The sequence below is a fragment of the Mya arenaria genome, chromosome 2, assembly GCF_026914265.1.
Source record: "Mya arenaria isolate MELC-2E11 chromosome 2, ASM2691426v1".
In the NCBI taxonomy this organism is placed as follows: Eukaryota; Metazoa; Mollusca; class Bivalvia; order Myida; family Myidae; genus Mya; species Mya arenaria.
The window spans coordinates 45,608,017-45,622,796 of NC_069123.1; the positions used below are offsets into that span (position 1 = coordinate 45,608,017).

The 14,780-nt window shown below is 35.0% G+C and overlaps 1 protein-coding gene across 2 annotated transcripts; it reads left to right on the plus strand.

Moving 5' to 3' along the window:
- Positions 1 to 1,636: 1,636 nt before the first annotated feature.
- On the plus strand, positions 1,637 to 13,678 carry LOC128223141 (E3 ubiquitin-protein ligase TRIM33-like). Of its 2 annotated transcripts, XM_052932427.1 has the most exons (3): positions 1,637 to 1,713; positions 10,813 to 10,875; positions 11,090 to 13,678. In XM_052932427.1, exon 3 carries the CDS (start codon positions 11,272 to 11,274, stop codon positions 11,920 to 11,922), a length of 651 nt encoding a protein of 216 aa, XP_052788387.1. In that variant the 5' UTR covers positions 1,637 to 1,713; positions 10,813 to 10,875; positions 11,090 to 11,271; the 3' UTR covers positions 11,923 to 13,678. The 2 variants fall into 2 exon arrangements, with proteins under 2 accessions (XP_052788387.1, XP_052788395.1); XM_052932435.1 differs by lacking the exon at positions 10,813 to 10,875.
- Positions 13,679 to 14,780: the final 1,102 nt, after the last annotated feature.

Consider the following 14,780-nt stretch of genomic DNA (forward strand, 5'->3'; position numbering starts at 1 on the left):
TGGCCTGAAAAGCGCATTTATCGCATCCCAATACCTGATATTTATGACGATATGTAATATTACTCATAAACTGCGACTGGGGAATGTGTCTGCATTTCTGGTATAAATGGAACAGTTTGCCTACTGTAATTCACGAGTCCAGAAACTGTTTGTTATGAACGTAACAGAATGCAACGTAGTCGTTCGAAAGAAAATTAAAGTTCGTGATAAAGTAAATCTTTTATGCAGAGATGAGGACAGTGGGTGTATTGTTGCGCTTTCCAAACGGCGCCCCACTGTCAAGCTGTTGTCTACAGACGGGATAATGGTAGGCGAGTTACCTGAAAGGCATACACTGCATAGATATATAAAGAACGCAGACAGCATGGCGTATGCCAGCGGAATGGTGTATCTTACATGTACAGCCCTAAACCAAGTAGTTTGCTGTAGCATGAACGCTCATTAAGGTACGCATACACGCACTAGAATTTACGTCGTCCTGGAAATGCCGTGATTGGACCCGATAATGATCCTAAATTTATGGAAAATAAAAATACCTCCCTCTATGAAGATTTTAGCTCCTTTCAGTATAACAGGGTAAAATCATTGGTAGAATATTGATACTATATCATTTCATTCAATTATATTCAATTGATTATTATAATTATCTTGCTGATTATACTCCAATGACTTAAAAGGATGCTGTTTTGTGTATCATGACAGATGCAACATTTTTCAGAGGTCATTTTAGACGCCATTTATGGGTTACAGTGTTGTACCACAGACTTTCACAAGCGCAAAATGCGTTTTCATAAACTGGAGACAATGCACGCTTTTGTAATAAAAATACATTTGTTTACAGACAAAGAACGGTAAGTGCAAGAAATAGGTCAGACCGTCCTATCCATTGAGAGCACTCAACTGTTTGTACATAACCGGTAGATCTTGTTTTCTTTTTAAGGGTTCGCAGAGAACTATTTAAATACAGTATATTCAATTTAATTTTAACAAAGATAATACATCATTATAAACATTAATGAAACAATATTAATGAACGAATACAACGTATAAAACAATGCTTCAACGTTCAGGTACGTGTTCCGGTTGGAGTGATTTGGCTGGAAAGTTTAGCACGGGTAAATTGGTTAATAAAGTGCTCACTATAAACCTCACTCATATAAGACCCGGATTGACCACTGTCATACTATAAAATACATGTAAATACCTTTAAAACACATTGACAACTATCGTTATATATGCTAGTCAATTTGTATTCAGGTATAAGATGCATACGTACCAGTGGACTTTTCAAATAGTTGAAAAAATAGTTAAAACATGAGTATTATAAAGAACGGGGCGATTTCTTTGGCATGAAAGGTAGGTCATAATTTTATTAGAATTAAACAGTCACAACATGTACCAAATGTAATTTAAACAAAATACCCGCAAACAACAATTACAATGGCATATGTCTTCATAAAAGCGAATCATTACGTTTGTCTGTGGTCAGACCTTTGTTTGATCATGGTTTGTTTTACAATTATTACTGAAGGTAGACAACACATTCGGACCTATCCTAGATTTATTTGACCTGTTGCTATTCCTTCCCTTATACCATTGTCGTTTCAAATAAATACATTATACAATGTGTTGTGATGTCATTGGTCAGGTGATTTAAGTGCAGACGGCAGTGCAGAAGATTTTAATGGAAGCTTTTAATTTAATATTGATCAGGTATAAGAAGTTAATATGGTCAATACTGATTGCATTTCTTGTTTTACCAATTAGATTTGTGTTTTCAACGTGTTGGAAATGTAAACTTGTATTTGGTTTGATTTGTTGGAATGAATTAAAGTTCCAGGTCTGTAAAGAAATTAACGAAGCGTGTCTTTTAAGAAGAAAGAAGTGAGAAACAAAATTACATTAAAATCTCAAGGAATACTTCAAGTTGACGATATAATAATGCGTCTTTGTTAAGAAAATGTCGACATTGTCTGCAATAGGTAGGTGTAGATCTGACAGTATCGGGTCAAACACGTCACTTCTGGGTCACGCGATAATTTTACATTTCTGAATATCGGGGTAGTCTCAAACAATGTTTTATTTAACAAAACTACTGCAGTTGAAATAAGCAAGATATTAGTTTCCCCTTTTCTTTAAAATAAAACAAAATTATACAAAGAACTGTAAACAGAAGCTAATAAAAATTAATAATTACATATTTCTGTTTACTTTGAGAGTCTCTTATTTAATACAGCTTAATAAGCAATAAAGCTATTCTCACTTAAAAACTAGTGTTTTTGAAATAAAAACGAACACTTTTTGTTTTGTTTAAAGGGGTTTCTTCCCCAAATTTACTCCAAATTCAGTGTGCAGTCAGGTCACTGGAAGGGTTCATCTTCGGCAATAGGTTTTGCAATACAGTCAACCACAATCAACGGTTGTTTTCGACATAATTATGTGGTTGACTGTTTTGCAAAACCTGTTGCCACTGTATCAATTAAATGTCTCTATATGTTCCATATCCTCCGTCCATGTCATTTGACAATCTTGCTAACAAAAAAGTCCTTAGTTTTGCTTTATTTGTCACTGCTTCTTCAGTGTGTATACCAAGTGATAAATTACGTCACAAATGCTACGTCGGAAGGCAACATTTTGCTTCGAATGATGCCGAACTTAAGGTAGCACACCCCAAATGAAAACCTCCACTTGAAACTCTTCAATTTTAATGCTAAAGCCTATGTTGTTAAGCACAGTACTACAAATCTTCATGGAGTGGTTCGAATCCAGCCAGAAGCACAAAAAAATTTTTTTTTTTTTTATTCTTTGTTTTCATTAGCTAACATTATTTTACAAAAGTTAATATTGTAATTCATTAAAAAGTAATTAAATACATTTTTACACACAAATATTAGCTTCTGTGAAGATTTTATAACTTGCAGGCAATGGCTGAAATAGATGGTTGGGAATTACAAACTGTTAAATGAGGCGGTAAAACATTTGATTTTTTGGCAAAATGGGTCCAAAAGATTTAAGATAATTATTAATAAAGTTAAGGTCATGAGTATATCTAGAACTTGTTTTTTTTTGCTTTTAAACATCGATGTTCCAATTTTACACGGCCAAAACAGTATGTTAAAAAATTGAAATACCATACGGCTATTTCAGAACAGTATAATTATATTTGTTGGTGATGTGATCAATAATGTATAATTTATGAAAGCAGATATATTTCTTGTTACTCTGATACCAAATTAGTCTGAACACTTCTATTACAAATAACAAACACCTTTGCCGGGGCAGGAAATGCGATTTATTGCTTGAAACAGCGTGAGCAGTTCACTGGTATAGCACATACAACATCGTTACAACAATATACAACATCTAATCAAATCGTTTTCTACGAAATATTTGCTTTCATGTCTCAATTGTAGAATTCTGTTAAACTACACGCTGTATGAAAAGATATCATGGGTCAGATTAAAAACCAGAGATAAACTTCGCCCCATCAATAGGGTGTAAAATACTCTGGAAAAAACTGTTCCCACAATATCTCAAGACTCGCCATATAATACACTTAACATGCCACTTACAATATGCGAATATTATTGTGCCATGCTGTAAGACAACATTGCATTATATCTGTACATTTCTCTTATAACGTCATATCTAATATTGTAAAACAACAAAACTTGAACCTGAATGCCTGAAAGGTTGACCGTTCAGATCGCTGTTTAGCGTAAAACTAATCGGACGAACATTATTCCGCCTAAACCGCCAACCAATAGCCATCGGTCACCTGACTGTTACACCCGATTAAACCGCGCCTTAACATTTGGGCGTCAACATGTTAAGACAAATGTTCTGCGCTATACTACGTAACGCACAGAACTAGTAATTACCAAAATGAGGAAAATTAATAAAATAAAGGAGTGTTCTTGCCTCTCGGGTGATGTCGTTTTTATAGACAATTCTGAAATGGGGGTAGGGTAATTCAAATTTAAATAAAATTGTTATTTGATGGTAAATTTCTTTTAAATTTTGTTTTTGAATCCAGGAAATGATACACATTAAGAAATTATCAAGCTGATCATAGTTTGAAATGGTGCTTATTAGGGGAGTGCTACCTTAAAACAAAGATAACTTTTTCTTTTTCTTCACTATTTTAAATGAAACACTGGACAGTCTAAGCCGCTTAAAGAGTCTCACCTTCTTTTTTACAGGACTTTGATTAGGTGATTACTTTCCTCAAACACTTCGACAAACCTCTTTCCAAAATAATGTTTTGACCGTGATACATCAGGCGGCGGTTGTGTGAAAAGGTTTGTCGACGTGTCTTCAGAAACTAATCTCACAATCAAACTCTAGTAAAATACCAAATGTAGGGCTATGTAAACGGCGTAGACTGCGCCATATTTCATTTAATATGATAAATAAATAGTTATGTTATCTTTGTTTAAGTCTTCATTTGAAGCAAAATATTGCCTTCCGACGTAGCATTTATGACGTAATTTACCACGTGGTATTTACTCACTGTACTTGCTTTACATTTTTTTCTTTAACTTTAATCGTGCACACTTTGTCAATTGATTTACCCTTCGATTTGCTTGTTTGTTTCTTTTATCAGAAATAATTCTTTCTTTTTCTCTCCTTTAGAAAATGTTGTTGTTGTTTTTTTAAATCTTCAGAGACATTTTTCTTATAACTGCCCTTTATGCTTCAGAGGTCCAAAAACACCTGTGTCCGGCGGTTTCATCCGAAAATTTTCGTTAGAAATAATTTCGATTCAACTTCAAAAACACTAACTTATCTATATGACTGCTGACATTTTAAATAAGTATAACAGGAAGTATAACAGGGCACTCCAGCATGCTTGTCCAAATGGTTAATGAAATGTCCAAATTGTTAATGCAGTGCTCAGAGTGAGCTACATACTGTATTGTGATAGAGTGATTGTCCGGTGTCTGTCGCCGTCCGTCCGTCGTCAACATTTTACTTCAAACAACTTCATTTCTTTAACCACAGGAACAATCTCAACCAATCTTCACAGGAATGTTCCTTGTTTATTCATCATTTAGATACCTTCAATAAAAGTTGTTCCTTGCAGAACTCTGTTTGTAGTCCGGGTTCCAAGTCCTCATTTTTGAGAAAAAAGTGTCCGGCATGTTATACAAATCATTTTTATATGTCGTGTTAGGAGAATGTCTATTGTTTATGAAAAGTGCCTTTGGCCACATGGCGGCTCTTGCGAATTTGCTAAATTCAAGATGGCGTTCAAAATGGCCGCCAAAATTTGTAATATGAGAAATAATCAAATAATAAGTTGATAAGATACTTTGAAAGTAAATATTAAAACCAAATCACTTTTAAATATATACATACACCCACTACTGTTCAGATTCAAGTTTATTTACATTTTTATATTTAAAGGTCAAGGTCATTTTAGAGGTCAAAATGTATATTTTGAGAAAAATACACTATCAGACTGGCTTCTTTCTTTTATTATTTAAAAACGATAATGTGTATCAAGCTTATATATATACCAAAATGAACTGCTATGTATTTTCTTTCAATATTTTATTTTGAATGCACCCTATATGCTGTTACCATGGAGATATTCAAAATGGCGTACGTCCGGTCACTATTCAAAATAAGCTAAAAAGGATAAAAACAGATGGCTATCATAAATTGCTAATTCGGTAAAAATGTAATGTTTGAATATATGGAAGAACATTTTCGTGGATATAACTCCTCTCATAATGTTCTTCCAATTGACATACAGCCTTAACTACTTCAAGGTCAAGGTCATTTTTTTTTCAAGGTCAAATATTAAAATGTACCCGAAAAATTGATTTTTTTCCTGCAATATTGATTTTATTTTTTTATTTTTGTGTGTAGTTTGTGTCAAAAGAGGCGGCAGAACTGCAATTTGTATCGTCCTTCATTTTAAACATATTAATTACGTAAAAGTTTTAGATTTTGTTGAATAGGTGCAGATTTAATACTATTACAGGGTGCCAAAGGTGTTGATATTGCTGTAAGAGTCTTAATAAAAGGCAAATTGTGCAAGTGTTACACTTTAAGTCTTAGTCAATAGCATATCTAAATGCATGGAATGCATCTATTTCATAATGTGTTTCATGTTACCATGCATGAATGATCTCTTCAATGTCAAGGTCAAGTTCATTTCAAGGTAAAAATACAAATACGCAAAATTCTTGTATCTTTAAGATATCAAGTCTATTGTCTATTTTCTTCTCTTTTTAAAGTTTACTATTGCATGTTCATTTACAATGTGTGATTGCAGAACTAAATATCATCAATATTAGGTCAGTTTTCAGAGAACAGTGTCAGAGTTTCTAAAACCATTTTGGTGCCATAGCAGTACATGTTGCATAATGAAAGTGCAGAAATTGGCATTACCATTAAGTTTTCCAGTTAAATTTTTGACTATATATCTATGTCTTAAATCTAAATACAAGCAGTGTTTCTATTTCATAATATGCTTAAAATTATAAATTAACTCACAGAATAGGCCAAATAATGGTTATTATAAGGTCATAACACAAAAGTGTACCTTGTTTGAGTGCTTTCTTTGTTTTCGTCTATAAAATAACTCCGAAATCTGAACGGTAACCAGTAGGCGGATCCAAACCATAGAGTAACTTGAGTCAAGTAAATAAAAAAAGCAATTCACTTATATACATGATATTTATTGACATTTTTCCTTGACAACTATTTGGTCACCATCTACACTAATTATTGAAATATATATAAGGTTGATGATACACTTATATATACCTTACTCTAAGAGATTGCCGATCTATATACTAGTTTTATTGTTTTGAAGATATTTCAAGTTCAGTTTGGTTAAAAAATATTGCCAAATTCTGTATTTCTACTTCATTTTATTTAATTTATACTAATGTGTAAAGAGAAAGCAGTTCTTAATTGAAAGGTCACCTTAGGTGGTCGAATGTTTTGAATAAAAATGTGGAATGAAGGGAAACTAGTCAAATACGAAAAAAACTTATAGGATATACAAGTTAATTTAAAACGAAGAACAAACTTCGGATTTCATTGGACAAATATATCATATCATATAAATATGAATCTCCTGTTATGTGTCTTGCTTGGGTTTGTTTTGCTCTAAATATACTATATCGTTTCGAAAAATGTTGTCTTAAGGGCATTGTGTATGCTTACTTAGAGCCTCACATGGGTTTGTTTGGATCTAAATGGGCTCAATGGTTTCCAAATGTGGTCTATTTGACACTGAGTAGGCTTATATAGTGCTACACATGGGTTTGTTTGGCTCTAAACAGGCCTTATATTTGCCAAACTGTAGTCTAATGGGCACTTTATAAGCTAATTTACAGCTGCACATTGGTTTGTTTTTATCTTAACAGGCTTAATATTTTCCAAAATGTGATCTAATGGGCACTTTGTATGCTGACTTAGAGCTGCACATATGTTTGTTTTTATCTAAATAGGCTTTATGGTTTCAAAAATGTGGTCCATTTGACACTGAGTTGGCTTATTTTGAGCTGAACATGGGTTTGGTTTTATCTAAATGGGCTTAATGGTTTCCAAAATGTGATCTTATTGGCACGGTGTATGCTTACTTAAAGCTTCAAATGGGTTTGTTTGGATCTATACGGGCTTTATGGTTTCCGAAATGGAGTCTATTTCACACTGGGCAAGCTTACTAAGTGCTGCACATGGGTTTGTTTTTATCTAAACTGGCTTCATATTTGCCAAAATGTGGTCTAATGGGTACTGTGTGAGCTTATTTAGAGCTGTTCATGGGTTTGTTTGGATCTAAACGGGCTTAATGGTTGCCAAATGTGGTCTATTTGACACTTAGTAGGCTTAATTAGAGCTACACATGGGTATGTTTGGCTCTAAATAAGCATTATTGTTGTCACAATTGACTTGATAGATAATTGAACCGACTTAATTATAGACCTATGGAGTTTTTACCTATTGATATGCTTGACTGTAGACTGGCACTGGTACTGTTTCGGCTCGTATAGAACCTACATGGCCTTGAATATGGCAACTTTATGGATCACGTGGCACTCGATTGGCTTCATACGGTCTATATTTGGCAGATATCAGAAATGAAAAAAGTTTATTGGACACAAAGTGGACTTGCGAACAGCCATAGTGTGATGATGGTCTGGAAGATTGAGTTAGGTTACAGCCGAACGCGGTTGAATGGCCACTGGCTTGGCTTTCGTAGAGCCCGTCTGTGTTTATTTGATAATGAAAGCGTTTGTCTGTTACCATAATAGTGATTTTTGAGCACTTGACGAACCCTTCTGTAGTAAGAAGGTACAAAATGGGCTTTATTGCAATCATTCAGAGGGCTGTTGGGGACCTTTTGTGTCATGTGGATTCTTTTTTTGGCGCTTAGAAGGGCACAAAATGAGCCATAATGGGGTTTCGGGCATTCAGTAGGCTTATATATAAACACTTTATGGCCTGCTTAGCAGGTATTATACCTAGAACGAACTGATTTTGGATTATGATATCAATACATCAAGTTGGCAAAACATTGGATGGACTTGAAAAGGCTGGATGTGCTTACATAAAAATATATGTCATGTAGCATGTTTAAATTGGCTCAAGAAGGGACATTTTGTGGTTGACTTGACTTTTAATATGGGAAATATATTAACTATGGTTAAAACTGCTTGGTGATTTTGGTAATGTATAGACGTTTTTAGATCAAATTTAACCAAAATATAAATAAATTAAATAATAACAGCGTCGATATTGAACATATTTGCATTTTGACATTCAAATGACATTCAAATGAGTTTGGCTTTGATTTTGAAAAGCTTTATTTTGTATTTCAATATGAACTTCTTTATAAAATAGATAACATCTATTCGTATGGATATATGTTTAAAAATGAAACAGTTACAATGTACTAATAATGAAGTATCTTGGAACAAACAAATTGTTGTAACTGCCTTGGGTAACATGTACAAGGACGACACCTAGTTGTCTCCATATCATCTTTAAAACATTTCACTTAAAAGTAACTGAACAGAGATCAAAATAGAGAAAACTATCAATTACTTTTCTGCAAACACAAATTAATTAACAAAATTTAAAAAATAAAAAGGCGAAAATAACAATATTCTCAAATGTTTGTGTTTCAATATATTTTGACCTTGAACTGACCTCGACCTTGAAGCAATCAGATAAGTATGTCAACATGAAGCACAGTATGAAATTGATACATGCCATGAATTAAGATATACATACTAATTGACTGTTACACTAGCACAACTTGCCATTAGACTCGTTCAGCAATAACAATCTTGCGATCACCTTTAATTGGCGCACTCTAATGGTATGATCCTTGGCGGTGGCGGTTTCAAAAAATAAAAAAGCTATACCCTAAACAATTGTTTTAAATGAGGGAACATATAATTTACAATTCTGTCTACGCCTTAAGACACATACTAAACGTAAATTGAAATGAAAATGGAAAAAAAGTATATAGAAAAAAACAAATTTTGAGTTATTTTGCATATCTTGACCTTGAAATGACCATGACCTTGAAATGGCTGAAATAAGCTTAAACTTGACATGGGAGAGGACAGATGGATATGTCAACATAAAGCATACTATTTAACAGATACAAGCCATGCATTTAGACAGACTTTCAGAGTAACACTAGCACAGTTTGCTATAAGACTCTTACAGCAATAGCAATCTTGCGACCACCTTTGGCATGCTATTATAGTATGAACCCTTGCCGTTTTCAAAAAATATAAAAGCTATATCCTAAAATATTGTTTTAAATGAAGGAACATACAATTTACGATTCTGTCAGCACTTTTTAACACACAATTAACATAAATGAATTAAAAAGAAGAAAAGTAAACAGGAAAAATAGAATTTTAGGGCATTTTTTATACTTTGACCTTGAAAATGACCTTGACAATGACCTTGACTTATTTAAGTTTATATGTCAATTTGAAGTACATTATGAGAAAAGTAATATCCATGTGAATATTGTTTCTTATTTATTTAATGAAAATAGCTATATTCGAACATAGTATTTTTACTGAAATGGCAATTAATGGCGGCCATCTTGGGCGCCATCTTGGATATTTCCTTTTCGCAAGAGCCGCCAAGTGGCCAAACGCACTTTTCATAATCTACAGACTTTAACCTACAATTTGATACCAAATTATTTTGTATAGCAGAGGGGTGCAGTAAATTTCCTTATTTTTCACATTTTTCTGCCTTGGAACCCAGACTATTGCCATTGCAACTGAAAGGAGAAAATATTTTTTTCTCAAAAGCATGGCCGCCAGGGGTAGGGTGTACTTTTTACTATATGCATATATAAAAGGAAAACTTTGAAAATCTTCTCGCAATCCGTTGTGCTGATTTTAAAATAATTTCACAGAAATATACATTCGGTGACCCACTTTTGAAATGCTTCACCCCATGTTGATTCGTAAAAAAAATATGGCCGCTAGTGTGCGGGGCTACTTTTGATTATATATCTATATGTAAAAACTTCTCAGTGTCCCGATTTTAAAATAATTTTACAGAATTTTTACTGAGGTAACCCTCTGTCAAATTCCTTTACCCAATGTTGATTAATGAAAAAAAACATTGCTGCCAGGGAAATCCTGTATCGTTCTTAAATTATACACAGCTTTTTCTAGATATGTCTTGAACTGTCGATGACCCGAGACTGTCGATTTCAGTGAATGTATTTTCGTGGATTGAGACTTTTGTGGATTGCCAATTGTTGCTGTTTTTATATTTAATTTCGCATTTATTGGTTTTGGTTTCCAGTCATAACCAGTGTTCACGGAGGTGGTTGAGAGTGGGAGAGAGGAGATCAGTCCCTTAAACTTGGTAGTTGACTTATGTGAACTGTGATGTAATATTGTGGTCATTTGACATGTATATTGTTATGTCATTGTATGCATTTTATCATTTTAACATCACTAGATAATTTATTGACGCTTATGATTAATAGCATATGAAACGGGTATGTACTAAGATTACTTTGATGGTACAAGTATTGTGATATGTCTTGTACTAAACATTGTTATTCTTATGATTTCAGAACGTGCTTTTTATATGGATGATCGTTATACGTTGGCTAAAGAACGATAAGATATAATGGCTTATCGTAAAAATCGGTAGAAGTTAGATACGTAACAGAAACTCTTTAAATCTACTGTATTGATGACACAATCCTAACCTCAGTTCAGTATTAAACAACGTTCATTTCGCAAGTTTATAAGCATGGCGTCTTCTGTGGAAATGTGCGAGACATGTCTGTTTGATACAAAGAATAATGAAGCGACGCTATTTTGTGTAGATTGCAATGAACCACTTTGCGAAGGTTGTGGGGCCGTCCATCGAAAGCAGCGCCTTAGTCGCCACCACAAGGTGTTTGGCATCGACAATGCACCACCAGCAGAAGTGCTGGCTACACTGAAGGCGCTCACGGCCTGCCCAAATCACGCGACGGAAGAGGTGGAATATGTGTGCCGCCGGCATGACCAGCTTTGCTGCAGCAAGTGTGCAAACACCGTCCACCGCAAGTGTGACCAGTTAGACGCAATTGCAGACCTTATGGATAAACCAAACGCCAGCGATACTAAACCCATCGTTGTACTCGGAGAGTTTGAAGACTTCGCAAAGAAAATGAAAGAGCACGAGAATAAGCATAAAAAAGCCATCGAACAGTCTGCTTTAGAGACTGATACCACACTAAAGCAAACACAAGCAAAACTTAAGGAGACATTGCAGAGGCTGAACGTTAGGATTAGCCATGAAAAAGAACTACAAAAAGATAAACTTACGAAGCATTCCGAAAACCAGGATCTCGCTATACAGATGTTTAAAAATAAAGTCGAAGAAGAAAAGAAAAGGATGGAATCGGTTTCATAACACGGCCAGCCCGTTCATTGCTTTCTGTTGGGCAGGGAAATGAAGAGAACTACATTGATCGCACTAAAGAAGGGCGCTTCTGAAATTAAAGAAAGTGCTAGTCAGCATGTGCTTGTTTGCACACATTCTGCACCTTTAGATGACCTTGCAAGACGGATTGGCTTGTGTTTACAGATGGATTCGTGCGCACTACCGGTGTGTGAAGTTAGCGTTCCTTCCATGACCATCAAATCACCACTGAATCCAAACGAAATTGATACATTTGAAGAAGGTGTAGATGAAAATCAAGATTTCCAATATGACAAGTTGAGAAAAGGTACGACTGAATGGTCAAAAGAAGGAAAGGAGACAGAGGTCCTCATTTTTCTCTGGTGTGGAGTAATGTCCTTATGCTTATATTTGATGAAAGACCGAGTGAAATACGTGTGATATTAGTTGGCCTGAAAAGCACATTAATCGCATACCATTCATTAGCTAGTAATTACCCAGAGCTTTACACATATAATTATACTGACGAATGCTGCAATTCTGATCTGGATGGAGCAGAGTTTGTCTTCTGTAATTTTCGATTCCAAAACCTGTTTGTAATGAACGCCACAGAAAACAACATTGGCGTTCGAGAGCAAATGAAATTGTAGGACAATACCAATCAGTTATATAGAGACAAAGACAGCGGGTGCATTCTTGTGCTAGCCAAACGGCGTTCCACAACCATGCTGTTGTCCACAGACAAAAAATGGGTAGGCCAGCTTCTGGAGGGCCATTCACTGGATTAATATATAAACAACGCAGACAGCATTGCGTGTGTCAGCTGATTGGTATATGTTATATGTACTATCCAAAACCAAGTAGTCTCCTTAAGGTGCACATACTCGAATCAGAATTCACATCGTCCTGGGACTGCCGTGAGTGTAGCCAATGATACGTTGCTAGTTACCAACAGAGGCGGAAACTCCATTAAGAAACTCATGCAATGAAAGATTATAAGTATCTTCCATGGCCGAGAGTGTAAGATAGGTTCATTCCGACCCGAGCGTATGGTGTTTATAGCGGAAACAAGGTTTACCGAGTTTCCGCAAAACACCCGGCGCGAGGGTCGGGATGAACCTATCTTACACGAGCGGCTATGGTAGATGCTTTTTCTCCCACCTCAGTTAAACAAAATTAAGTTAAAATGTATTTTTTGGCTGGAACTCTTTTGTGCTTAGTGAAAATAATTGCTTATGGATATACGATAGCACGTGGTTGTCATGGATATGCGCGCAGTGATCTAGTTAATGTTAATAGTCAGATCGGTCTTTTTAAATAGTTCTAAGGAGAATGAAGAATTATTTCTTGAATGGTGCTTGAAAACTGTTTTATGGTGACATTTGAAGCGAGAAATAATTAATTAGCGTTCTAAATATTACCATAAGACAAGATTTCCTTGATGCTACAGACGACAGTCTTCAACAAAGGAGGTAATTACAATGTGTTGACCATGAAAAAAAGTTCCATTCGGGCATTTTTTCTACGCCCGTGGGCAAGATAAGAATATCTAGCATGGTTAAATTATTGGATCTACTTATCTGAGGTGGGAGAAATTATCATCGTGTGCAGGGGCACATGATAATCGACTTGAACACATGGTTGTTTTGCGAGAAGATGACGTCATCAAATTGTTCAAGTTTCAGTAGAAAAAAACTGGTTTGCATGCGAAATATGACATTCATTTGTATATATACATATATACATGTTGGCTCGGTATATTTATATATTAACCCGGTATATTTATATATTCTTATATATTATATATATATATCAACGGAGTGCATACATATATCGTTTACTTGTGTATTGGTGATTATTAATATTTCTCAATTCATATACCAGCGGAGCATTTCTCGGTACGTAACGTTTAACACATGTCCATGTTCTTAAATTGAGCATGAGCATGAAACTCACGGTTGGAGGTCATGTTCGAGGTCATGGTTTGAGGGCATGGTGTGTTCATGGTTCGTGGTCATGATTTCAGTGCATGGTGTGGTCATGTTCGAAGTCCTGGTTTGATGTCATGTTCGATGCCATGGTTCGATGTCATGTTCGAGGCAATGATTCGATGTCATTTTCAAAGCCATGATTCGAGACCATAGTTCGAGGCCATGGTTCGAGGTCATAGATCGAGGTCATGTTCGAGGCCATGGTTTAAGGTCATAGTTCGAGGTCATGTTCGAGACCATGGTTCGAATTCATGTTCGAGATCCTGGTCATCTAAGTGGATCACACATTGCCGTCTTCAACACGTCTTTTAAAGTTTAATAATATATTAGGATATTATGAAGCTACGGAGACAAGCCCCAGTGACCAAACATTTTTCGAAGATCCTGTTTAGAGACACAGAATAAAGGCACTAAACGTGAAAACACACCTTTACAAAACAATAATGAAGAAAATAACTTTACCAGATGGCAAGGTTACCAGCTTGGAACGGTCAGCATAAACAGCGGTTACTGGTGTTTAAAACCTTGTCGTAACCGGTTATTAGTTCAATTGAACTTCTGGCCCCAATTTCTCGAAAATATTAAGTTGATTAAGCATAAGTATATAAGTTCTTATATTGCCAAACGTATAGCTCAAACTTAATTTTACAAATAAAAATAAGGTTATTGAATGATCATGACGATCAGTTATGCGCATAAACCATGGAAGGAAAGTTTGTAAAGGTTGCATGAAAAATCTTAAGAAAGACGTAAATTTTGTTGAATGATGACAATTAAACGGTCATATTTCAATTCAATTCAAGCATTTAACAATGGCAATCACGTATTCGATACAACAGACCAATTGCAACATACACATTTACACACTATAGATTTTAG